Source organism: Plectropomus leopardus, chromosome 6, assembly GCF_008729295.1.
Source record: "Plectropomus leopardus isolate mb chromosome 6, YSFRI_Pleo_2.0, whole genome shotgun sequence".
Classification (NCBI taxonomy): Eukaryota; Metazoa; Chordata; class Actinopteri; order Perciformes; family Serranidae; genus Plectropomus; species Plectropomus leopardus.
In genome coordinates, this window is record NC_056468.1 from 33,152,302 (window position 1) to 33,180,093 (window position 27,792).

Genomic DNA, 27,792 nt, shown 5'->3' on the forward strand with positions numbered 1-27,792 from the left:
GGTCATGTTCATGGCAAAGTGGAAGAAAAAACAATGGGATCTCATTGCTCCTACTTGTTTTTGATAAACTTTATTGACTCCCGCAAAGAGCTGCCAACTTTGAATCATTAGTTTGAAGAGGGTATAGCGCTCCCGGTTCAGCCCCTTCAGGTGTCATTTGGAATAAAAGGGTAAACAGGGGAAAATATATCCCTAACTGTACAGTTATAAATGGCTTTTAATGTGTTGTTTAATTTTTTTAAAAATAAAAAGTTCAAAACACATTTTTGTAGCTACCAACCATATTGTTTCTACATCATGCTGGAATTCACCGTTTTTTTGTTGCACACATTGGCTTTGCCCTTTAGCGTGCATGCAGCATGGACAGTTTTTTGACCAAAGTACAGGTAGAAAATGAAAATCTAGATCTTATCTCTAAGACGGTCGGTGAGAAAGATGATGTTGTCTAGTGCATCACAGCCACCTCTCAGCTGCAGCACATCTAGAGAAACATTGACTCGCAGATTTTTTTTCTGCATGCTGTACACATTTGTCATCAAAAATAGATAGCAAAAATAGTATTTTGATAATTATGTCGACTCTACGCCACCTCTAACTACAGTTTCAATGTCTTAATCTGTCACAGACATGAGGAAATGCAAATGTATGTTTTTGTTGTTTTCCTGTTTCTGTTTCAAAAGAAAAGCCCTCTGACAACATTTCAGTCGACAGAATCCTCATATGTTAACATGAGGTATTTTAATGTAAAATAATTGTGTTTTTGACAATGCAGGAGCTTGCATGGCTTCATAAATGAGTGGAATATATGATTTTAATTGTGGAAGTACAGTGGAAGCATCACAGCAACGTCAGTGTGAACAACAAAGCATGCAAGATGCAGTCTAGCAAGGCTGCCATCATGCACTGCTCACATTTTGTTCCAGACTTGTTGGAGGTAGAAAAAGTTAAGCCAAGACCACCAGAGATGCTTAGTAGCTGCTCTTCCTGAAACAATTTTAGCACCTCCACATACTGGTCTGGCACCTCCTTAGCACCGGTAGAGAAAGTCCTGCTGCTGTGCCTGATCTGAAGTCCCTCAGTTGAAAATTTCGGTCCTTCAGGAGTAGCTGCAGAGTCAGCATACTTTGCTTTCACGCAGCTCTCCATGGTTAAATCATTACGCCATAGCCTTGTTCCCAATGCACAAAAAGACTCGCCAACACCCTTCTAATATCTGTCTTTTGATTGCAGTTGTACAATTGGCATTCACACCTAGGTCATATGACTCTGCAGTAGTCATGAATATTTTTCACGTCCGGATCCAATCTGCATTGATAGAAACGCAACACCTGAGTGAACTCGCTTATTCCAGCTCCTAACTGTTGAGATGCAATGACATGCCACCACTAACGACCGTTATTCAGTAATAATGTGTGGAGTCCAAACAGAGTTCAGCAGGACATGTTTAGTTTTAAGATATAACCACTTGTCAAAGAATAAAGTGTAACTCTTTGCACCAAAGTACCATTTATCAAAAGAAATATTGGCCACTACTGATGCACATTTCATCTATAGTTAACACATCTCTAGTAAACATTTATATTGAAATTAAATGTCTTTTCCTCCTGGTGACATCCTTGAATCTTGCACTCAACTCCTTGACCCGCCTGATTCTTAGCCGTTGCTGATGCTCTGCTTCATTCTGCCATGAGCCGCCGTCCTCTTGAAATGCCACCGTGGCGCCCGTCTCCATGGCAACGCCTCTGCCTCTGACATCAGTACCACCACTCTACAGCCAATGGGAGAGGGAGGGAGAGAATGAGAGCCTTGACACTCACTGAAATCCTGTTGTGCAATTCAGAAGGAGATGTAATTTGTGTAATTTGGGTGATTACGGCTGCCAAGAGGAGCACGACGACTCCTGGATCAACAAACGTAAAAACATTTGAGCATACTGCAGCTTATTGCATTGAAGCTGATACATCGTCAAGGCCTGACAGATGCACATTATCATTGCATGCACATTTTTTCTCAAGAAATTCAGTGAGCAAAAAGATATGACTGTGTTGTGGCCTGTGAAGATAAAAAAAATAATTCTATGTAAAGTGAAATTTGCAGAAGTGGTCTGACAGCTTTCACGGTATCTTTTGGCCTCATTTATATATCAAAGTGTGCTGTCAGCAGTTGAAGGTGCATTGAAATCAGCACATATGACACATAAGTAGAGCTTTAGTCATCTTTTATGTGAAGTCATGCTACTGTAGGCAAAGAGCAAGAATGCCAGACTTGCACCACTGACAACCTCAAGCGCACCTCGACTGCAATATTAAAGCACAGACAAGACGAGCCACATATTTGCATGTAAAAAACATAGTTTTGCATTTCATGCCACCCTCTTAGCTCATATTCCAAATAACCAGCCTAAGTTTAAAATCACCAGTGTGGTTTAATAAACAGGTTATTGATGGAGAGTCAGTAAAGAGATGTGTTCCAGTTTCCTGCTTGGCTGTAGAGAAGCTGCATCGAGATGAACAGTTGAGTTGTAGAAATCTTTTTTCGATCTTTTATTGTAGTAAAGCTGTAAACTGATGCAAGTCTGGCTCTACTCTGTGCCTACAGTAGCATGACAGTTAGTTTTGTTATTGTTTGCTGTATTGATTTTATTAGTATCTATTTTTTATTAACAGTTTAGTCAATGAAATGTCAAACTGTAGTTTAAAAAAGCCCATGATACTATCTTAATTTTTTTGTCCACCCAAACAGCCCTTACCCCTAAAATACTTTAAAAATAAATGTACTTTTATTAATTAAAAATTATTTTTAAAGAAGAAAAAAATGGAGATAACAGTTTGACACTGACCCAGAGACAAAAGTCTTGATTTGGTCAGGTTGAATCCTGATGAATACCACTGGAAAAAAACAACAGAAAAACAAACAAACAAAAAAACTCTTTCCCATTAGCTCTTGTGTTAATTGTTTTTCCTCATTCAGGGATACAAGAGGGTGCTTCATCTAATTGGCAGAATTTTGATTTGTGCATAATAACACCATCTGAATCCTGTTGAATTTAGAGACTGGACTCGTGGTTGAACCTACGACCTCACAGATAACGAGCTCAAACAGAGATACAGCCGCTATGAGGGAGTGGCCGTCTGCTGATAAAGAGAGGAGAAATTTAAAAAAACAAAAGCGCTTTTAAGTAGGAGCGCTATTGTGCTTCAGACTAAACCTTAAAGTTATTCAGCAATATAATTCAGCTGGGTATGAAGAACTTTTTGGGGTTTTTTTTTGGTAAATGACGTACATATATTTGATGTCATGTCATGCTAGTTGCTGTAATCATGGACTCAAACTCCCAAAATGTTAAAACATATCTATGGACACAATAGACGCAAATGGGAACAAATTATTTGATAATGGTAGTTTTCCATATTAAGCCTTATTGTGTTTTCAGTGTGGTTAAACTTGTTGTGTAATCTAATTGTAAAGTGGCAAAAGAAATAACTTGCACACTGCAGGGCTCCAATTTTCACTAATTTAATGCACCAAAGTGACATTTCAAGCAAGACAGCTCTTCATCAGACTAAACTGACACTGCGAGATGTCATCTTAAATACGTTTGTAAGCAGTCGTGAGACCAATCACGTGAACAATATCTTTATATTATGTGATATTGTTCAGTTGTCTATTATTTACTCATTTTTGGTTCCTGCTCAAAGTTTGGATTGGACCTGCATGCATACCTTTGCTTCGGTAATCTAATTGATTTCAAGAAATTAGAATATTAAAATGGTTCCAACTTCAGTCACACCAACCTAAAAAACAATACAACACACATAAGGTGCTCGTTTGGTAAAAAGGGTTGATGAAACATATGCCCATAAGAGTCTAAAATGTAAACAGTTGTTTTGGAGTTACTGAATTACCTTGCTGTAAGTGGCTGAAGTATAGCTTAAATCAAACTATTGCAAAAACACTTAAATCTAGAAGGTCTATGTAGTGCAGGTTAGAGAATTAATAACAAAAATATTTTGGCTATTCTCCAGGAAAATGTAATGTTAAGGTGGAAAGCAGCCCAAGTCCTGATGCAGTGTGTGTCATGAGCATCTTTTGTCAATATATTATACTATGTGGTCGTTTTGTCATATTGATTCATTGATACATATTGATTCTGAATATTTTTAAATATTTCAATACTGCAGTCCTTTTGCTACTAACCAAGAAAAGAAAAGTCATCGTTGTCATGTTGTCAACCTCAAACTGATTGAAAGTGTTGAATGTAATAATGAAACAGTTTGTTACTCAATTATCCATCCACAAACTGCTGCAGAGTAAATACATTAAAAGTCATGAACAGTTTCAAATTCAGAGAGGTGACACATAATGAGCACAAAGGGACACACACACACACACACACACACACACACACACACACACACACACAGAGTTTGCAGTTAAATGTATTGCATATATTCACAGGACAAACAAAATGTTAACTGGAAACTCATGTGGCAAATATATGTCATTTCCTTTTGGGAAATAGCACCTCTGCTCTTTCTCTCTTGTGGTTAATGTTTTAATCCATGAAAGCACCTAAATGTTTTTATGACGCTGGAAAAGGTGATGTTTGTTTTTAAGCGAGGTCGCCCCCCTTAGCAATAAAACACAGCGATAGAGCCTAATGTAAAGCCTGAGACCACATACCACAGTGACCATCTATACAGACTGATATCAGTGCTCGGTGGATACTGTGTGCACAGTGCAGGAGGGAGAAGTGGCTTCCTCAGAGTCACTTCCTCAAACTTTTCTCTCAGAATGAATGGTGGCATGTGTTAAATATTTTGCATCGCTACGGTGAGATGAGCCAGTCACTTATTTTTCTAATGTTTCCTGTGTTTAAAGAAAACATGACACAGAGATCCGGCTGATGCTTAAAAAGTCTGAAAAGGCATTGAATTCATTAATCTTAAAAATAAGGCCTTAATTGGCATTAAAATATCTTAAACAAATCTTCCATAAGTCTTAAAAATGCAAAAAAAAAAAAAGAATTGTATTAATTGTTTTTTTGTGATGCTGCGTTGGAAAATCTCAATATAACATGGTAATTAACTTTTAAATAATTAACAGAATGCCTGTTGGATTATTATAATGCAGATAAGGTTAGGGGAATTTTATTGTTGATGATGCTGGATCTTATCAAAGCATGCATTTTGGAGAAGGCAGGTAAACATACTGGGTTTCCAGCCCATCACAATTTGTCATAGAGCCGTGCACGTGTGAGAGAAAAGCTCTTGGAAACTCAAACTCTTCACAGGCAGCTTGCTTAAACAGAGTTATTGTGGTTAGCATGCACAGAAACAGGAAGTGCATTTTGATGAGCAAGAAAAGAAAATGCAGCTAAATCTGAAAAAGTTCAATAAAAGTTCATGAATAAATCTTTAAGTGACCACTATGCAAAAAGGAACTGATTTTGTGTGTGTGTCCTCTAGTTGTGGTTTAATTTGTAAAGATCCCCATGATTATTTTTTTTTGCTGCAGACAGCTAAGAAGGCCATGTTGTGTGAACTCTTGTAGGTGATAGTCAGTGAAGCCTGAGGGCTTACTACTGAAACCTCTCAGATACAGCAAACAATGCGCATCAGTTCAAAGAAAAAGATCAATTGAAAAAATGGAGAGAATCACTAATGAGAGTGATAACGCTGTGACTTGGTGTCAGATGTCTAGATTAGTAAATATAGAGTTTACTGTAAAAAGCATAATGCAGTTATACATTATTATATCCCTGCAGCACCAAAGCTTTAGCACCATCAGCCTGTGAGTGTTGTTTGAAGCTCGTCCCTCCAACCTGCTGCTTCATCTCACGCTGCCTTTTAAAGCCGTCTGTAGAGTTTGTGCATGGACGTTCGTATCTGCAATTTCTCTGAACGCGTCGCCCTTAAGCATTGTGAGCTTTTCCCCTTCTTCCTTCAACCCAACCCCTTGAACATTGTCATGGTAACAGCCCTATTGCATAACACAGCGGCTGTAGTGTAAAGCCTTGTATTCCCATCTCCTTGGAAACAGAGCCCCCCTCCTCTTTCTCTGCTCCTTCCTGGGCACTGAGCATGCTCAGAAAACAATACAGAAGCAGAGGAAACAGGAAAGGCAGCTCACAGTTTCTCATACAAGAGCCTGCTGCTCTTACTGTCACCAGAGCATCATTATAAAGATGAGCAGAGGCGCTCTGTTAGTATATACTGGTTTGTCAGTAGAAGTACAACAGATCTATTTTTGTAGAATGTTTGTTTTTAATTTATCAGTCAATTTCAGCGTCTCCTTGAAATAAAAATTGATTTATACCCCTTTTCCACCAAGATTAGCATGTGTAAGCGGGTTTTTTACACACAAGTAAACCTGCTAAAACTAGTCAATAGAGTAGTGATGCTCAAATCTGGCCCTTGATAGGGTGCTAGACGCCCCCCCAACCATTTTCTAATTCACAGTAGAAATAAAATCAGTCACACTGAGAATTGTTTTTGTACTTGTTAGTATGCATAAGGTGCCAAAGTGCATAAAACAGCATCTAAATCGAGCTTGTTTATCAAAAAAATGCCAGTGGAGGATTCCTCGCACCCCTGACAGAGGTCCTAGCTAAGCCCCTAAGGTCCTAAAATCATAGAAATGTCCTATTATCCGACAAATGTCCTGAAAGCAAAGACATGTTCCAAAATCCTGGAAATGTCTTAAAATCTGAGAAAAGTCATGCAATCCTAAAAATGTCCTTAAATCCAAGTAACATTCAAAATAAGTTGGCATTTCTGCAACTCTGCTTCCCACATCTCTAAATCAATGTGTATTTAAATTTTAATTCCCTCTTGTGATATTTACATTTTTACGTGTCTTAAAAAAGGTTGTTGCTCTGAAGTAGCTGCATGAGACTTCAGGACACCGTCACACTGAACACTGCACAGCCTCGCTGTGGTGGTTAACGCCATAGTCATTCGACAGAGGTGTAGTTTGTTTATAGCCCAACGCTAGCTCATTACTGATGGCGATTGCATTCATGCTTCAATCTTTGGTTGCTTATTCAAAACAAAGAAACGTTCAAAATTTTAGAACTGGATACAGTGAATCTGGGAAATCATAGATTAGATTATCTCTCTTCAGCCACTCAGCAACAGTTTGCATGCGGCCTCCTTTGCCTGCGTTCTTACAATGACGGAGTACTTTCAGCTGTGTGCGACGGGTGCCACTTACAGCTGGTTGTGAGCATTTAGTTGGATATGGTCACCCCCCCACCCCCCCACCCCCCCAGCACACATAGCAAATTCACATATTGTCCTTGTCTGGTGCAAACCTCGCATCTCCACATTTCACTATTTAAATATTTTTTTATTTTATTATTTTTCTTAAATTTTTCTATTGGTTCTGCTCTACGTCTATTAGTGGGTTCCACCATTTCTAAACCAATGAAATGTATTTAAAAAAGCTTGTGACGAAACCTATCTCCATTGGATCCTTTTAAAAAGAGTGTTTTTTCTGATCCCTGAAAAATCGCAATTTTGAGATAGAAGGTTTGCACCCGACTGCAGCGATATGTAAAAAAAACAAATCCAATGGTTAAATGTTTCTCAAAAGTCATGAGGGTGCCATTCTCAGAAATGAAAGTCCACTCTTCAGTGACCAGGTCAAGACTCTCAGAATATACTGAGGCGAGCATATTAATACTACACACTCAGTGTATTTTGTACTTCCTCAAAAAGTTCCTCCAGTTACACGCCTGGACAAACTGACAAGGAACTGACGGGCTTGCCCTCGGTAAACACAGTGAAATGTAGTGTGAACTAAGATTGTCCTCTCTTATCTCTGTGCTAAACACAGCCAAGAGTTTCCTTTGGTAACATGCAGGCTCTTGAGCTTAAGTGTTACATTTTGCAGCACATCAGAAAGCAGCATGATATGTTGGCATTGTTTATGGTGTTATTTATGTTGCACCTTGATCCCAGAGAAACGCTCTCTCATTCTGCCTTACACGGAGATGTGTGGTAGATTTACAATAGCGTTGATATGATAAACATTTGTGTAAGACAGGAGGCAGCACATTTAGTGTATTCTTTTGGGTTTTTTTTGTTTTGTGTTGTTTTTTTGTGAAAGTGCTCATGAATAGGGCTCCAGCTAGCAAAACATCAATATCCATTAACCTGCCATTATTTTTATGACTGTAGGATTATTAGGATTATGTCCCCGAAGCACAGGGTTCCTACAGCCATCCATCCATCCACCCATCCATCCACCCATCCATCCATCCATCCATCCATCCACCCATCCATCCACCCATCCATCCATCCATCCATCCATCCATCCATCCGACTTTATGTGCATTGCACTTTTCATACAAGTAAAACTGTAACACGAAGAGCTTTATAGGATAAAACCAGAAGTTCCAGTACTGTATGTAACTTCATAATAATAATACTTAATACTTCTACTCTAAATGTATCAAAACAATACTTTATTTGACTTTATAATACTCTATTTATATGTATTAAAACAGTACTTTATTTAACTTTTACTATAACACTACTTTATTCAACTTTATTATAACAGCTCTTTCTCTAACATTATTATAACAATACTTTAGTTATATTTGTTATAACACAACTTTATTTACCTTTATTATATATCAGTTGAGACTTTAACTTTATTTAACTGTAGTTCACTGAATGATTTTATATTTTAGAGGTTGGAAGTTTGGATGTGATTTCAATTTCAAATTATATAGCCAAAAAATATTGCAATTTAATTTATAGACCATATCTACGCCTAGCCAATGCCCAAAAAATGTCCCAAAAATTACTTAAGTGATGCAAAACAGAGAAAAGCAGACAGTCATCACATGTAAGTGAACCATTAATTGATTATAAAATTTGTTGATTGATTGTTTGAGCACAATACTTGCTAAAAAATACCAACATTTTTGCAAATGGTGCACCATCCTTTGTATACAAGCCATATTAGGCTCACAGTCTATGATTATGCAGGAACAAATTGTAGATAAATTACATTTTTCACAGTATTGTGAAAACATTCTGCTTGTGGGTTTGCATCATGCATGAGAAAATATTGCACTGTGTCAAAATTTGGTGCAGGCTACTGTGTACCATTGACTGCTCTAAAAACAATCTGAAGATATGTCTGTGCAAAACTGGCTGTGCTGCCCTGGATCAGAATTTAGCTTTGATGAATAAGTCTTGTAGCTCACTGCTTCTCTTACGCGAGGGTCTCTGCTGGTGTAGAACAGTTACATGGAGAGCTATTTCCTCCCACACACGCACACACACACACACACACACACACACACACACATTCCTCTCACACAAGTGGAAAGGAAGGTCACTCATATTTCCCTCGCAGAAGGCTGGCACACTTGTGTTTACATTTCAGTCCCTACACCCCCATCACTATAGCAACTCATTTTCTTATTTTGTCATGTTATGTGGGTGTTTTTCAGTCATCTTTGTTGTTTGTAATGTGCAGAAATAAAACACTCTTGGCTGTAGATGTAAATGATGAAGCTCGAGAACTTATGGTCTTCTCAATTTGTTATCCTGAAGCTACGGCTTTATTGGGCAGTTTCGGTTTTATGATGGCACCAAACGACAGTTAACTTACAACAGTTTGAGAGCAGATGACTTAGAAATTCAGAAAATCTTGGAAGCTTGAAGCAGTAATTTGCATTTCTTGGCAGTACGTGGTGTGTTTGGACTCGGTTTTGATGTGTCAGTTCCTGTGCTCTGAAGATGTCTGGCCAGTCTGCGTACCCAACACCAGACTATAGTGTCATTGCATAATTGTGATTGTTTGTGACAGACTTCAAAATGGGCAGACTGACTTTCGGTCATTACATAAAAACCTCAATGTTCTCTAATTACCAAGAACCCAATAGTTTCATTTATACCTAAAAACAACTAAAATGGATAGCCATGCTGTACATAGGTTGTGTGATATGACTTGAAATGTTATCACAATAAAAACGTTCATATTGGTTGGTAATGATGATTATCTATAAGAAAAATCATTATTATTTTACGTTTTAAGACTGAAATCATATGGTAAATTGTGCTTAAAACCATTATTTATTGTATACTAACATTTGCCAAACAGCAGAATATTTCAAAAATCTGAAGTATGAAAACAGAATAAATATCCAAAACAAACATCTTAACTGTAGTCAGCACTTTCTGTACAAGTTTCACACCCACAGCATGTAATTTCTGACGTTTCCTATTCAAAACAATAACAAAAGACGGACTTTGATGATGCCATGAAGTAATGAAAAAGCAATCATAGCAATCAGCGTCTTGGCATGAAATGTCTTGCAAATTGAAAAAAAGTTACGAAAAGATGACAAGAAAATGACCTGAAAAATTATCTTTGAAAAACGACAGAATCATCAGAGAATTATCAAATAACTAGGAAAAATGTCGTGAAAATGATATGTATGAATTATACATAAAAAATAGGTTATAGAAATATATTTGTTATTTATATGAATATTTATTTATTTATTTTTATTTTAGCACTATTTTCAGACAGTTCCCTGTTCTTTTGTTGGTAATTTTAGGTAATTTTTTCGTAACATTTTTCTTTTTCTTTTTTTTTTTTTACAAACTTCTTGCTCATTTTGGGTCATTTCTTGTTAAATTGCTCATTGCCTTTTTTCTATGCTTTCGAAAGAAATTGAGCCAGTTTGCTCAGGTTTCAAAGGGTAAATTATATGGAAGATTTATCAAACATTAATTATGTCATAGAGGAAAATTATATCAAGATAATTATCACCCAGCATAAATCACACAGCACTTGTATTCAACACACAAACATTTTTATTGCCATTTTATTGGATTTATAAACAGAACAGAGATGACGGCTTTAGGGAGTTAAAGTCGGAATACAAGATGCAGATTTAGACCTTTGTGTGGGAATTCAAAATATCCCAGGCTGAGTGAGCGTGGGGAAGCTGAGACGGCCATTTAGCCAGTGAAAAGAGCCAGAAATTCAACAGTGGACATGTCTGTACCTGGAATGGTGTGGAGGTGGTGTCTCACTGCAGGCTGGGCCAAGATTTCAGATCAGAGCGAGACAATTACTCCGCTGGGTGTAGACACACTCAGACAGAAACTCCTCTTGTTGGTTTTTAGTGCATTTTGCTTGGAATCATTAATTTGTTAATCATTAATATGTTTTTTTTGGACTACACTAACTTAATCATCACTCCCAAACTCCCAACACACACCTGAACCTGCCAGCAGCTAAAAAAAAAAAAAAAAATGCTGTTTCAGCACAGTGACACAACGGAAAACAATTAAAAGCAAGCAGAGTAAACAAAAAAATCCAATGCTCTCAAAAGACCGCAGGGATCACTGAACATGTTAATACCTGTTGATGCAAATTAGTAAATGTTGAGCCTTATCCACAGGAGAAAAGGACCTGGAAGCAAAAAGGTGGCTAGATTTGCACCATGTTTTTCTGCTGTTAATACCAAAGGGCATGCTGAGATTTCTTTGTTAATTTCTGAAAATACACAGGAGTTTTGTTTTGTTGAAGTGCCCAATCTATTATTATCTTGATTTTCTGTAAGTCTCCTCATGAAAAGATGCTCCAGTATGTCTTCATCCAGTCTAGCTATTGAAAATTGAGCCATTTTTTAAACTTTTTTTTTTTTTTTTTTTTGCATGATGAGCAAAATTTCTGTCTTTTTTTTTCTTCTTTCAGGAGTATATTTGACACCAGCAGGGGTAAATATGTTATTTAAAAAAATACAGGTATAATTTTTAAGATATTAAGAAAAATTCATGTCATAATTTGGCAATAATTTGACTTTATTTTATACATTTACTAATAATATATTCAAGGGTACATTTTGTATATGGAAACTGTTTAGATATGTAATTCATGGTTGATTTTATTTGTTGTACCATTTATATTTTATCCAGAATCTGAACCTCACTCTGAGTTACTGTTGTTAATTAGCTTAAAAAAAAAGTTTAATTTTTACTAAAAAGGCAAACTGTAACATTTATTGTGGCATATATAACTATAACGCTTGTTCTATCGCAACTGTATGGTCTTAAAATTGAAATTATTATTTTCTCAGTATTTTGTTATGTCATCAAGAATTTAGTTATTGCAAAAATACTCTAAAATATTGTGATATTGTTTTTTGATTTTATTTTACCCCTAGTTGACAGTAAATTACATGTGGTGTGTGGTGTGTGTGATGCAGCTGGCACAGACCTCCTGAGCTCCTGAGCTCTGTGCAGTAACTTATTGCCTCCTCTCTGGCTTTAGTGTGAGATCTGCCAGACTCAGGCATCCCAAGCATGCAAACATACTTCATCATTTCCTGTATGTGCGATTTCAGATGCCAGTATTTCAAATTGAAGCTAAGCTGCTTGCTAACATTCATACCCACTCAAGATGAATTTTAACTGGTATTACTGGGTGGGATATCAGTGAAGAATATCTGCTACTAACTGTCTTTTGATAAATATTTTGATGTCTCTGTTGGAGCATACATGCGTTTATAAAGTAAAAATGCAAACTGTAATCAGCCTCTCTTGTTCTTGTTAACATCCTGGAATGGGAAAATGAGTTTTCCAGGCCTTGAATTGATTCAATATAATCAAAAGTATGTGATAGATGTCTAGGACATCATACAATCTCATAGAAATGTTTAAAATATATTTACTGTATTTTAGAAATTATTTTACTGGTGAAAACTAAAACTAATGATTCAAACAGTGATCAGTCTCTCTTGCTCTAATTAAAGTCCTGGAATGTGGAAATAAGTTTTCCAGGCCTTGAATTGAATTAAAACAATAAAAAGTATGTGTTAAATGTTTAGGACGTCATGAAATATTAGATGAATATTAAGAATATATTTACTGAATTTTAGAAATTATATTACCGGTGAAAACTAAAACTAAGGATGCAAACAGTAATCAGCCTCTCTTGTTCTCATTAATGTTGTGGAACATGGAAATACGTTTTCCAGGCCTTGAACTGATTCAGAAATATCTAAAGTATGTGTTAAATGTCTTTGATGTTATAAAAAGTTAGATAATCTTAGATCTTAGAAACACAGATGATATTAAAAAAACAAAAAACCTTTTGCTTGATAACCATAGACTGCATACATCTGGTGGTTATTCTCAGTGTTTACCTCTTAAAAACTCTGAAAGTTAGAGCTGTATTTGAACAAAAAAGCATTGTTATATAAGCTGCAGTCCAAAGTATGATACATTGATAGTGTCACAACTTCAGCTTTAAGTTGCGCCACACTTTGCACTGTGTAGTCATAAGAGGTGTGGGAAACCAGAGCGAGGTGAGCTTATCTTGATCAAGCTCTTGTGCCCGTCTCCCTCTGACTCTTTAGCATACTTTAGATGCACTGTGGTTTGTCGAGCAGAAGCACGGCTTGATCATAAGTAATTTCTCTGCATCCTCTGTAATTTTGGCACCATGTTTGGTCGCTGGATTAAGCTCTCTGAACTGAATTTAGCTGTGTGTCATGGTGCTAAATTTTAGGTACTTGACTAGCTTGAGTAAGGTTTTCTGTGTTTTGGAGGTTTGCGCCACTCCTACATTCCTCCTCATACTTTTACCAAACACATACTGCAGCATTGTTTTTCGCTCCACATTGTGTCAGCTGTGTATTTGCCTCGTTAAGATACCGCTAATGCAAACCGAGCATCTCCTGCTGTTGCTGCTTCACGTTAAAAGCTTTTCATTGGCAAACCACAGGAAGAAAAAAAAGTGATTTGGTAATGCTGTTCTGATCATGTTTTTATTTTTTAATCTTTTAAGTTTGTTGCTCCTTCAACGTTGGGACTAATTTTTTTGCTTTTGTGTTTTTTTGTTGTTTTTTTTTTTAAATTCTCCAGCTCTGCCTATGACCGGGACAACAAGATTCGTGTGGCCATTAAGAAGATCAGTCCTTTTGAGCACCAGACGTACTGCCAACGCACCCTGAGAGAGATCAAAATCCTTCTGCGCTTCAAACATGAGAACATCATCAGCATCAACGACATCATCCGCACACCAACCATTGACCAGATGAAGGACGTGTATCCTTTTACATACACTGCTCATTGTTTTGTCCTTATGTATTTTAAGTGCAAGCCTCGAGTTACCACGTGCATACGCACAGCAGAGCACGTAAAAACTGAGCTGTGCACGTAATTCTCAGCTCCACATGCAAAATACGTTGTACGGGACTTACCTGGTGAAATATGAGTTCAGTAAAAGTAAAAAAAAAGAAAATAAAAAAGAAAATGTAGTAGTTGTCGATGTTTAATTGCTGACCAGAAGTGCAGAGAAAGAAGGATAAATACACCAAATGATACTGTAAAAAATAGTCATTTTAAAAGTTACACACACCAATCTAAGTTTATTTTATGGACACCAGGTACATGACATTGATAGTCTTTTTCTTGCAATTTTAACATTATTAGAAGCAGTTTATATTTCCACTGATATTTGTGCTTTTATTCCAACAAATTTCAAACATTTAAAATGACTTTTTTCCTGTCAAAGTGAAGTTGGTTTTACACTCCAGCTTTTGTAGTTGAATAGAGGTTTTCTGTTGTGTTTTATTACATAATAACCACCTGTCACCATATATTTGGCAGAGACGCTCTTCACTGTAGCCCAGCAGCAACAGTAGCACACTGGTAGAGCGGATAGTTGCTGTCAGTTTTATAACACAGCGTGTGTAGTTTTACACTCTGTCTTAACTAAAAGAAATGGCTGTGACCGAAGCCTGCAGCTACACATCTTACTGCTTCCTGCTTGCCAGATCAGATGAGCATTCACCCAAACAGAACAATAAACCATTCAAGATAAAACATCTCTCCTACACAGAAATGAGCTCTCTGTCACGTAGTTATTTAGACCCCACATGGACTTCAGTACATTGTAGTGACAAGAGCACCAGCTCATTTAAATCTGGGGTTGGCGGTTTTTGGAAAATTACGCCAGAGTTTATCCATACTGCCCTCCTCCAGCAGCTCTCCTCTCTGTCGTAAGGCCCTCTCACCAGATAAGAACGAGCATATGCACTTGGCTTGGGCGGTTTGTAATATTTCATACCTTCATACCTTCCTGAGATTTCACAGGGTGTATGGTATGAGTTAGTGATCTGCACAGGCTTAAAAATGAAGCCCGAGCCCACATTTGAAGCAAGCACCGAAGTCTAAACCTGGATATCGAAAATAATGCTGAAAGTAACACGGGCACGCACACAGGAGCAACAGCATCAGCTAAACAGGCTTATTTTATTTTGTCCTGGTCCTCTTGCTATCATATTTTAAAATCGTATTGCAACAGCGACAAAGCACACCCCTTTGCACTCTGAGGTCTCACTCTCGACAAACAAGTCGAAGTACTCCCACAGACTAGCCTTCCCATTCTTTTGTGGGATTTTAATTAGCTCCCCTTTCGCCCTCTTGTGTTCTTCCATGGCTGACACTGCAACCAGTCACAAGCAGAAGGAGGTGTGTGTGTTGTGATAAGGAGTAGTGATTTTAGTTTCAGAGAATGTATGGTTTTAAAAATTTGCCCTGACGTAGTTGGTAGGTGCATGTTGTGTACACTACAAACTAAGTGTGTTGCAGCTGTACTGGTCTTGAAAACAGATCAAAATAAAGGTGCAGAAGAAATAGGATTTTTTGCTCAGTGGTACAAACAAAACACACAAACTGCCAAGCCAACCTTCAATGACCATGAAACCTCAGATTTGAGAGTTCGACCAAATACTTCTACAGTTTGATTGTCTTTTCATGGCCTTGCCAGCCTGCAGGGACAACAAAATAAGGGCAGTTGTCTGAGTTTAAATATGCAAGGTTTTTTATTTTTTTGCAATACTAACAAAGTGTGAGTGTGGCAGTAAAACCTAAATGTAGTTTGGATACAAAAGTGCAGAGAAGAAGTAAAAAATAACCAGAAAGCAAAACAGATGGTCATGTATTAGGACTATGTTAAATGGCAGCATGCGTGAAGGAATAAAATATGAAACATATTGCTGTGATTGAAATTAGGCCTGTAACGAAGTCATAATTTTCAGTTTAGGTCACTATTGGGTTGATTGCTCAGACCTGTGGGACACCTTTTGTTTGACGTACTTATGCGGCCCAGATGGGAATAAAAATCTGACTCATTCACACTGTACAATGTTATGTATTTTTTTTACATTTTTATGCTTTTACAAGGAGTGTGTTTCCACCGTATAAAAGTAGCGATTCTTTGACCTGGCACCGTGCAGATATATTGTGCAGGATCTCATGGAGACAGACCTGTACAAGCTCCTGAAGACTCAACACCTGAGCAACGACCACATCTGCTACTTCCTCTACCAGATCCTACGAGGGCTCAAGTACATCCACTCTGCCAACGTGCTGCACCGCGACCTGAAGCCCTCCAACCTTCTGCTCAACACCACCTGTGATCTCAAGGTAGAGTTTAGTTTTTTGTTTGTCGTGTCTCAATGTGCATGCTTTTGAGAACTTTTTGAGTGTCTTAAAGAGAGAATACATTGGGGTGATACAAAGGCTTATTTTCTGTTACATATAATCCAAATTTAATATTGGTCAGTGGGTTAATGCCAAACATTTCAGCATTCAGCCTGTTATCGTTTTAGGTTACATTTTAGTCAATCAGACTTTATTTGTGCGGTGTTTTTCATACAAACAAATTGACACACACTGACACACACAGACAAGCATATGAATAAAAAGTAATACTTTGTAATTAAGTAAAGCACTAAATAAGCGCACTCATTAAAAACACCACAAGTAGTAGTAGTAGTAGTAGTAGTAGTAGTAGTAGTAGTAGCAGTAATAATAATAATAATAATAATAATAATAATAATAATAATAATATAATAATAATAATAAAATAAATAAATAGGTACTGATTAAAATCCTCTAATCTGTAGATAAGAGGTTAGTGGTAGGATAACAGCACAAAGTAAAATAATAAAGAAATATTTTTAAAAAAATAATAAACTGACAAGTACAAACTGTCATCTTTCTGTAAAGGCTCTGAATAGCATAACTAACCTGGAAAGGGTTTTTAAGTTGTGAATGAAATAACTACCAGCTTATTTAGATCTTGTATCCTCTATCGTTGCAGTCACTAACCAACTTGTCACTCGTCTCTCTGCAGATCTGTGATTTTGGTTTGGCTCGTGTGGCTGATCCTGACCACGATCACACCGGTTTCCTAACAGAGTACGTCGCCACTCGTTGGTACCGAGCACCCGAGATTATGCTCAACTCCAAGGTGAGTGTCCTCACCTGCTGTAGACATGTTGATATGTGAATAATAAAACAGATGGGTGAATATTTTGAGGATTTTTTTCCTTGTTTTGCCAAGTTACACCTGAAATGTGTCGTCACAGGCGCTGCCGGGCGAACAGGATTTTTCACCTGCTACACAGACTCGTCTTTGTAGCGTAGGGTGCCAGATTCACTGTGTGTTTTTTGCGAAGTTAGAAATTATTACATAAATTATGATTAACTGGATCATTTTAACCACAGGATGCACTGATTATATTAATATAATGTGAAATATAAAAACACACGAGGTTGCTCTGCTGTGTGGCGTTACCTCTGATGCAATGAAGTATTTATTTTGATCATTTTAGCACATTGTACTCGTATTTGCACAGCTTTGTGTAGGTTTTACCTGTGGGAGGGGCTTGTAGCTGCAGGAAGAGAAAAAATAGATGAGAGAATAGAGTTGTAGAGTGCAGGCTTCAGCCAGGTTTGCAGTTTCAGTTGATCATAATGGACACCTGCCTCTGCTGCAGCAGATATGTCATGCTGTGCCTGTGCCTCTGGTATTTCAGCTGTTTGGAATTCAATATATGGCCAGAATACTTTTGGTTTAAACTTTTGTTTGAAATCCTAGTCCCTGCATTTATATTCAAATTAAAGATGCTGGGAAAGAACTTTAACTATGCTGGTGCAGTATATTTTTTCTTCGACCTTTCGTTGGCAACACTGAATTTGATTTCATCAGTTGCATTAAAGTTCCCTTTCAATATTATTAATAAACTTTGCATTCTAAATTCTGCAGATAATCTAAATGATTTAAAGAATTAGAAGAATTAGCTCTAACACTGCCATAATTAAGGCCTTAATATCTAACTGGACCCAGTTAAATTTAACTTAACACAGTTTGCAATCATGTTATGTATGACATAGTTGAAAAATTGTCATGACCGTGTCTTCGTGCTCCTCACTTTCAGGGCTACACCAAGTCCATAGACATTTGGTCGGTGGGTTGCATCCTCGCTGAGATGTTGTCCAACAGGCCAATCTTTCCCGGGAAGCACTACTTGGATCAACTTAACCACATTTTGGGTAATAATTCTCTTGATGCGCAGTGTTCTTGCGATTTATGTGATACTGTACTGTTGTTTTTTAACCCTTTGACACCTGGATCAACATCACTTCATTGTCATTCATAAGCATTAAAACCTTTGATAGCAGAGCAAATTGATTTCTTTTGAAAAAACATGGGGAAAAAAGGCAATGCGCAACTTGGCAAGAAATGTTCACTGAATTGCAAAAAAGAAGTAAAAGGTGACAAAGAACAATTAAAAAATTGTTAGAAAAAAGGAAAAAAATGTTAAGAGAACTAAATGTATTTATTTTAATAATTGTGTTACATAAATATATTTATAAATTATTTTTAATTATTAATTTTTTTTTGACAAGAAGAAAGATTGTTTCAAAACGTTTTACAGAAGATTTTAGAGTTTTATTCCAGTCAAATCTTAAATATGTTCTTTGGTTATACTGTATTTAATATATTGTATTTAATAGTAATTATGTTCTAAATCAATAATATTGAGTGTAAATTAGGAGAGGAAGCATTTTTTACCGATGAAATAATTGTGCTTATATAGCTGATAGTTAAAATCAGCTAATATTAAAATGGAAAACAAAGAATAATATATATATATAAAGCCCATCTCTCTCTCTCTCTCTCTTAATTTTATATATATATATATACACACACTATATCATGAGTATGTTCATGGTGTCAATTTATGTTTTCCTCTAAGTGGAGAAAAATCCAGTGTCGGTTCAGTCTGCATGAAAAGATTTAACAGTTTTAGACTTGAATCAAACTTTCACACTCTGTCAGCAGAAACAACCTCTTGGTGTCTGTCCATAGATTCTGTAGCTGTTAATATTCATTTATAAAGTTGTGCTTTTGGTGTCTTGGTGCTAGACCACATATTGCGTCCCCCATCTGTCATTGTGTTGTGCTTTCAGACTGCTACTAAAAACTTTAAGCAGTGGCTGTGTAAATCAGCAGACAGCGTGTTTCATTTTGAGTTGCCTAATGTCTGAATCAGAAAGTAATTCTCGTTTTTAATCTTCTGTTCGTCCCTCAGGGATCCTGGGTTCTCCCTCTCAGGAGGATCTCAACTGCATCATCAACATTAAGGCCAGAAACTACCTTTTGTCGCTGCCTCTGCGCTGCAAAGTGCCGTGGAATCGCCTCTTCCCCAACGCCGATCCCAAAGGTCAGGACTTTGACAAACTCTGCATTGACAAACACTTTTCATGGAATATATAGAAATTATTCATCTTTTAGCGACTGTGCTGCAGACAACGGAGAAATTTCACAGCTGAACAATTTTGGGACAGAAATTAATTTTATGAAGAAGCTGCAGGTAGCAAAGAGACAAACTGTTTTGCCCATCACCACAGCAATCAAGCAGAGCAAGAGGAAATGTTTTGTGGATGAGAAGGTTGAAGAGCAATGAGCCTTTATCCTGCTTTGCCTCTCATTGGTAATTTTTAACCCTTTGAAACCTGAGCAAATTGGTTTGATTTCTTTCAAAAACATGGGGAACAACTCATGGTCAAAAACTATTAAGTTATTAGTAAAAAAAGTTAAAGATTTTATTTCCCCTAACAATTTTCAAAATGGTAAAATATAGTCATTGTACATATTGCTTTCTGGACATTTTTTCCCTTAAAAAAAAAAAAAATTAATCAACCCTGCACACCCCTCCCATTTTCTTGTCACTTTTTACTAATTTCCTGAATTTTGTGGCACATTTCTGCTTGTCATTGCTTTTTTTTTTCCAAATAAATTATGCCAATTTGCTCAGGATTCAAAGGGTTAAATAGCTTGCGAAAGACTGCTGAACACAGCAAATCTAAATGGCTGTCAATCGAGGTTTCAAAGGGTTAAACATGCAGCAGCTCAACAGAATCCTCTCAGACAGCTCTGAATTTTCGGAGTCAGTGATGCATTTCTGCAGCATGCAGGGTGCGATGGCTCCCTCCACTGGACATACAGGCTCATTGTTGTTTCTGAATCATGTTGAATCTTCTCCTCTTTATGTTGCAGCTCTGGACCTTTTGGACAAGATGTTGACCTTTAACCCTCACAAGAGGATCGAGGTGGAGGAGGCCCTGGCGCACCCTTACCTGGAGCAGTATTACGACCCCACAGATGAGGTGAGACAGTCGTCTCGGGCTGTTACATGTCAGCCTGTTTTTCATGACGATATGTAATTTTTTGGAATTCAAGATATTAAGGTTTTAAAGGTTTTTTTGCCATCTTAGAAAATTATATCGATTTGCAGGAAAATAGTAAATAAAAGTTAAAACTAAATACATTTTAAAAAGTAGGGCTGCAACAACGAATCAAAAACTGTCAGCATTTAGTTTTTGAATTGTTTCATATTTAATTAATAGTTATTATTTTGACAGCTCAGGGATGTTTATGCGCTGCAGTTTAGCACTGTTGTCAATGATAATCTGTTTTTCGAACAAAGTAATGGGAGAAAAAAATGCTTATTTTATTATTATTTATATTTTTAAAAAATCCGATTAATCGAAAAAATAATTGACCAATTAATCGATTATCAGAATAATCATTAGTTGCAGCCCTAAAAGAAAAAAAAAGGTAAAAAAAAAACCCAAACAAAAACAGGAAAACAACATTTAAAAAAAAATTATACATTAAATAAATTTGAAATAAAAATTTTACAATTAGCAAGATAAACTTTTTCCCTTTTGTGATCATTTTCTAAGAATCCTCTCCTCTTATTCAAAACACATTTTTAGGTTTTTACACATTGATTGCAATTCGTGGGCTTTTTTTTGCCAAGTTTCCATTTTTCCACCATGTTTTCAAAAGAAATCAAACCAAATTGCACAGGTTTTCAAAGGCTTGTTGGTGCATTCGATTTAGCCGCTTTGTTGTGAAACGCTGACTGGGATCAACAACAAAAGTTTTTCGTTGCACATTTACACAAACGTCTTCTCTGCTCCCCTGTGCAGCCCGTTGCCGAGGCCCCGTTCAAGTTTGACATGGAGCTGGATGACCTACCCAAAGAGACACTGAAGGAGCTCATCTTTGAAGAAACTGCACGTTTCCAGCCCGGCTTTAGGTCTTAACATCTCACACAGGTAAGCCCACATCATCTGCAGTCCAGGTGAGGTGAACTTCAGAGAGGGACAGTGTTCAGAGCTGCAGGTATAGAACAGTTTAACTACTGAAGTCTTGAAACAACCAGCTTTTCAAGTGTGATCCTCGTCCCCGCCTCTGCTTTGAAAATGCAGCACAGTTGAGAGTCCATCATGAAAACTACTTTAACCACTAAAACTGCGAGTGAGTGGCTGTAAAAACTACTGATTCTCGTTTGGGGTAAATTTAACAACTCGCCACTTAAGAGCCAAAGCAAAGACCTCTCACAGTGCACTGTAATATAGATTAAAATTTTGCTTTTGTGGAGTTTGAAGTAGAGTTCTTCTCCAGGATAAACCACTTTAAAAACAATCCATGTGAACGTGTGCTTCAAAGGTACAGCACCAAGTATAATTAAACTTTATTGCTGTCAGTTTGCAGCCAAAGCAAAACTTGAAAAGGTCCTACACACTCGTTAGTGCTTGTATTTACGTTTTTTTTTTCTAGAGGCAGGACTGGCAACTTTGAGAGTAACATTTCCAAAAATAAAGTCGCCATATTCTTCCTTTAAACAGCTGTGATGTTTTTAAAGAGACGTAGTTGATGGCAGTTTGCTCTAAAGGCAGATGAAGATGGTAACTTTAATGGCGCCTAAAAGTGGCACACCTGAGCACCTTGATGGAGAATTGCTCAAAAACCATTTCGGTTTTTGAATAGCTTCATGCGGTCCTTTGAATCTTGAATCAGCAAATTGTGTTGAAAATTGTATCATGATTTTTTTTTAACCCTTTGAAACCTGAGCAAACTGGTTTGAGTTCTTACAAAATATTTGGGAGACAGCAAGCAACTTCACAAGACATGGCCCAAAAAACTTGCAAGAAATTAGTAAGTAAAAAACAGTTAACAGAAAATAACCTGAAAATAAGGAGAAATAGAATAAAATTAAGGTAAAAAACAGAAAAGTTTTTTATTTTCATTTTGTATACTTTATTTAAATTTATTACTCTGTTTGAGCTTGTCTTTTCATGTTTTTTTCTAAAAGCAGCACTGGCATCTAACTTTGAGAGTAACATATCCAAAAATAATTCAACCCTGTTCTTCTTTTAAACAACTATGACATTTTTAAGCAGACATAATTCATGGAATTTTGATCTAAAGGCAGAAGAAAATAGCGAGTTTTATGGCACTTAAATGTGCCACACCTTGATGTAGAATTGCTTTAAAGTGGTTCAAATACATTTGGGTTGATATCTGTTTTTACAAACTTGGAGCGGGCCGACCGCCGGCGGCTGTACGTAATACACTGACTGTACATCCACTATAACTTTAAGGGGCCGACATTTTTTTTTTTGTGATCAAACTTTTCTTTTATTGACATTAATCGTACTGCACATTTCTGTGAACAGGTCATTCTTGAAATGAGTGACAACAATACATAAAATCAGTGTCTAAAAGGCAAAACTGCAGAAAAAAGATGGAATAAAAATATCACTTAAGGGACCAACAATGTCAATAAAAGAAAACTTTGATCACAAACAAACCAATCAATACTGGAGGGATAGTATATAATTATTAAAAACGGTCAAAAAGGAGATTAAGTTGTCATTTCCCACACTAACGACACTCAGATGTGTCTCTCGCCCGCTGATCTCTGCTCGCCACCAGCTGCTCCTCGACAGGCCTCTTGTTGTGATAATAACCATCACTGCTACACTTTATGGCCCATTATCCACTGTGTGCTAGCACATGTAATTACTGTGTTTCCTCTCTTTAGTTTAAAATGCATTTTCACATTTTCTTATTTCACTCTCTAACTTCTGTGAATGTATCTATAAGTCGATCATTAGCAGCTTGTGGCTGCAGTAACATTGCGACTGTGCTCACATAACACATAACAATCAAAGAAACGTATGCTTTAATTACAATAATTGTAAATGCTTTATTAAATGAATGTGATGTTCTTGCATGAAATTTGTAAGTCAATATTTTAAGTTTTAATGAAAAAAAACATCGTTGCTGTGGTGTTTCTGCACTGCACCTGCGTCTTGGTGGTGGTCACCTGTCACTCAAACTTTGTGCTTTACATTAGAAGAGGCGATGTTAAAAAGATAGTATCGGGTTTGTTTTTTTTAAGTGTGAAGTCAGATTCTTTTTTCTTTTTTTAACCAACTTTAATTATTTTAAGGTCCAGTGTTTTGGGTTTAGGGAAATATACTGAAATAAATTGAACAAGTATGTTTTTTAAGTGTACAATCGCTGAATGAGAGTTGTGTTTTTCGTTACCCTAAGGCCCAGATAAGGCGAAAAAAAACCCCAGCTGCGTCGTCTCGTGTTGCTGTTTCTCAGCCAAAAAGTTGCACATAAACACCCTTCAAAGACCGCAGCCAACTAGCACGAACGTTCTGCACCTGCGTGAGACAAAATAAGTCTCCATACCTGCAGACGGCGGTCATCTGTAATCATCATTCAAAAGGGAAAACCAGAAGATAGTTTTGATGCCAGTTAGCACATTAACAACACAATGATGCTGAAAGAGCAAAATACCTTAACCCAAAGCCGACAACAACACAAACCATCAGCAAACGTTTCTTGTAGGGATGCACGATAATCCTTAAAGCTTTTGAAACCTGAGCAGATCGGTTTGAATTCTTTCAGAAAAATTGGGAGAAGGCAATATGCAATTTAACACATTGTCCAAAAATAGCAAGAAATTAGTAAAAAGTGACAGTAAAATTACCTGAAAAAGAAAAAGAAAGCAAAAAATAAAAAAATCAATAAAATAAAAAACAACCAAGAAAATTACCAAAACAATGCAGAAAATTTAAAGATAAAACATTTTTTCTCTAATACAGCTTTAAATATATAATTATTTATTAAATTATTTATAAATATAACATAATTTTCTAACTGTCTACTTTTAAAAACTTATTTTCGGTTAATTTTCTTCATCACCTTTTACCAATTTATTGCAATTTGTGGGACATTTCTTTCCCAAACTGGTCATTGCCTTTTTTGTAGCATTTTTTGGAGGACATGAAACCAATTTGCTCAGGTTTAAAAGGGTTAAATAGCTAGTTCGAAGCATCTAAATGTAGCACAAGAAAAGTGATATTGAACCAGGTTTAATGGGGAAGTGAAAAACAAAAATGACGTAAAATCAAGAGGGAAAGCAGATCTGTGACAGCTCTCACGTGGCCGCTGTGTCTTCTCCCTGCAGATGTTTCTGTGGACTGGCTTCTGCGTTGCCACTGCTCCTCCTCGCCTCCACACTGTTGCTGTGATATATTTTTTTTTTTGTTTTTTATTTTCTCTTCTTTTGTCCACATCACCTGGATTCCTTGGGTCTCACTCGTCAAGTCCACTTTGCTCAGGAATGGCGTCAGGAATCAATCAATCAATCATTTTCTGGTCCTTCTTTCTTTTTATCTCTTCTCTCTCTTCTCTCTCTCTCGGAGGTGAGGGGGGGAGGAGGTTCAGCATCACAGCTTACAGTTTGGGGGGGTTGATTTTGTGTTTTAAGCCAAGATAAACATTTTTTTTGTGTGTCTATCAAAGGCGTTTGGCTCTGGCTTTTCCTATTCAAGACCTAGCTGTTGTGTTTTTTGTTTTTTTTTTCTCGGTGCAACTGTCGTGGTTACATCTCTGCCTACACTGCACAAACAACGGTAGATTACTTCTAAGAATCATCCATCGTGATAAAAAGGGGTCTTTTGAATTTTCTAACCTTTGTCGCACTGTTACAAGGGACACCTTGATCTTTATCTTTTTCTCTCTTCAAAGAAAGAAAAAACCTGAATTAAATCAACTGATTTATGCAATGAAATCACATAATCAGCCACACACTTCGAGGGCCAAAAGCCATCACTTGGTGTTGAGGATGTATATTTTAACAAAGACCTATTTTAATCCTTAACACACACACACACACACACACACACACACACACACACACACACACACACACACACACACACACACACACACACACACACACACACACACACACACAAACACACACAGAAGGCCCAAATGCAAAATATATACATATAAATATAAATATATATATACATAGCCCAAAGAGTCTTAAATTATGTTAAAGGAAAGATGATAGAAGGTGAATCCTTTTTGTTTTTATTAAACACAAAAAAAATGCCCGTTTTCATTTCTCATGGCTTCAGTGAAATGTCAAGTTGTGTACAAATGCACCAAATTACCAAGTGCATTGAACGATTTCACCATCGATTTCTGCCTTAGCCGCGAGAAACCGAAAGGAAAAGTCTGTTTATTTCACACAAGTCTGTACGAGGAAATTTACTGCGTCAGGACAAGAAGTCACACAAAACTTGTTTTTCCGTCTGTTGTCGTGCCTCCTTTTTCTTCCTGTTTATTTTTCTTTTAACTTCTTCAGTCTCTGTGAATCTCTCTCTTGCCGCCTTGTTAGAATAATACTGTGCCCTTTGCATGACTGTTATAAGCTCTGTATACAAAGACGACGATGTTAAGTGCCACACAAGCCGGGCAGATCCGCCGGGAGAGCGCCCAGGCTCTTTCTGTTCTACCTTTTTGTGGTATATCACACTTCCCAATCACATGGTGCTTTTTGTCCTGTTTCTTTTGCTCCAGCATTTTCTTTGTCTGTTTTTTCTTATTTAATTTCAGTTAACAGATTTCAGTCTCCCTAGCCAAACTCCATCTTGCATGCTGAGACGTCTTGTTGTGGTTGCAAATAGGAGAATAACCATATATCTGTATTTATACCAATTACACAGAAACGACAAAACCTGTTGTTTCCTTAACCTGAAAAATGGGATCCAGACATGATACAGTTGAAATAATACTCAAACCTAACAGATCAGGTTTTACATTGTGTCCGTTGTAAAAAAAAAATGCTTTAAATTGCACATTTTCACACTGATAACAGTTGGCAGTTTCCGCCGACAACTGCAGTACAACTACAAAAACAAAAAAAAAGAAGCAGCAGCAAAAGTCAAGACCATGTTTTCACCTCTTGTCAGTAACTGCTGATTAAAGACTGTTGAATTTGAAGATTTTATTTCAAGCAGAAGGAAGTAAGACTTTTAAGATTATATATGTGGAAACTTTGGAGGGAAAAAAACAAACAAACAAGCCAAGCTTCGGTGGCTTCATCAGCCAACCGTGTCATTTCGTTGGAGTAGCACTGCAGCGTTTAACGGCTGTCCTTTCGCTTCGTTTACAAGTGGGCCTCAAATGTAATCACGGTAACGCCTCTCGATCTTTACTGTGGGTTACTGTGCTGCAGCTTCAAACTAAAAGCTCCTCCGTCGACCTGTGAGTGACCTAATGAATGAAACAAAGTATTATTTACGACACTAAAGTAGATTAAAATCTAAATCTACCTGAATGGATTCTTCTCTGCTGGCACTTAAAGTAAAAAAAATTATAGATTTAAATATAAAATGAGACAGTTTCAGAACTACGGAGCTGCTTCGATTGAGATTTATATCATCTGTGACAAAAGTATGGGGGGCGAGCTGTGAACTCGTTAATTTTATGTCTCTAACAGAAGATGAGCGAACTTTTCTTATTCTACATTTGCAAACATGTCAAAAAGCAAGTTTGAGTCGCACAAACATTTCTCTCGAGGGCAGAGCTGCTCCGGTCGAATGAAATCACAGTGGACAGAGCCAAAGAGCCACACTTAAAATGTGAGTTTTTCTAAAATTCTCGATAAATGATGTTAAAGTGAAACTGAGAAGTGGCTCAGAGAGGAAGCTCACGCTCGGCTGAAACGCACTCAAGCCACAATCAGTCAACACCAAACAGTGATGTTACGATGTTCGGACGCACGTCTGCAGCCAGGCGTCAGCTACATTATTCTGTAATTATCAAAGAAAGACAGCTAGCCTGATGAAAAATATGAGCTTGTTTTCAGTGTTTTACAGGCCTGTAAACTGTCAATATTCGTAAAAAGATTTAAGAGTGAGAAATAGAGCTGTAACCAATTTAATCATCATTTGATGTCGAGTTTAGACCAAAAACTCTAAAAGAAATGTCAGAAAATAGTGAAAATGCCCATCACATGTTCCCAGATGACCTTTTTTTTTATCCCACCATCACACCAAAACTCAGAGACAGAAGGTTGATGATATGAAACAGAGAAAAACAGCAAGTTCTCATATTTTTGAGAAGCTGTAACAGGCAAATTAACATTTTACCTTCATAAATGACTTAAATGATAAATTATTCTTGACAATTTATTTAATCAGCTAATTGTTGCATCCTTAGTGTTTAAGTGAACATCATCAAATTAATTAATTGCTAAAATAAGCTGATGTAGAGAGTCGTTTAGGT

The 27,792-nt window shown here is 37.0% G+C and overlaps 1 protein-coding gene across 1 annotated transcript in view; it reads left to right on the top strand.

Annotated features, from left to right (window-relative positions):
- mapk1 (mitogen-activated protein kinase 1) overlaps positions 1-25,437 on the top strand; it is a 32,526-nt gene extending 7,089 nt beyond the window's left edge. The window contains exons 2-9 of the mRNA XM_042488066.1: positions 13,902-14,084; positions 16,280-16,469; positions 17,182-17,298; positions 18,269-18,383; positions 19,427-19,558; positions 20,395-20,504; positions 21,333-21,461; positions 24,677-25,437. Coding sequence (XP_042344000.1) covers positions 13,902-14,084; positions 16,280-16,469; positions 17,182-17,298; positions 18,269-18,383; positions 19,427-19,558; positions 20,395-20,504; positions 21,333-21,449 — 964 coding nt within the window. The 3' untranslated portion in view covers positions 21,450-21,461; positions 24,677-25,437. The remainder of the gene's footprint in view (positions 1-13,901; positions 14,085-16,279; positions 16,470-17,181; positions 17,299-18,268; positions 18,384-19,426; positions 19,559-20,394; positions 20,505-21,332; positions 21,462-24,676) is intronic.
- The last annotated feature ends 2,355 nt before the right edge of the window (positions 25,438-27,792 follow it).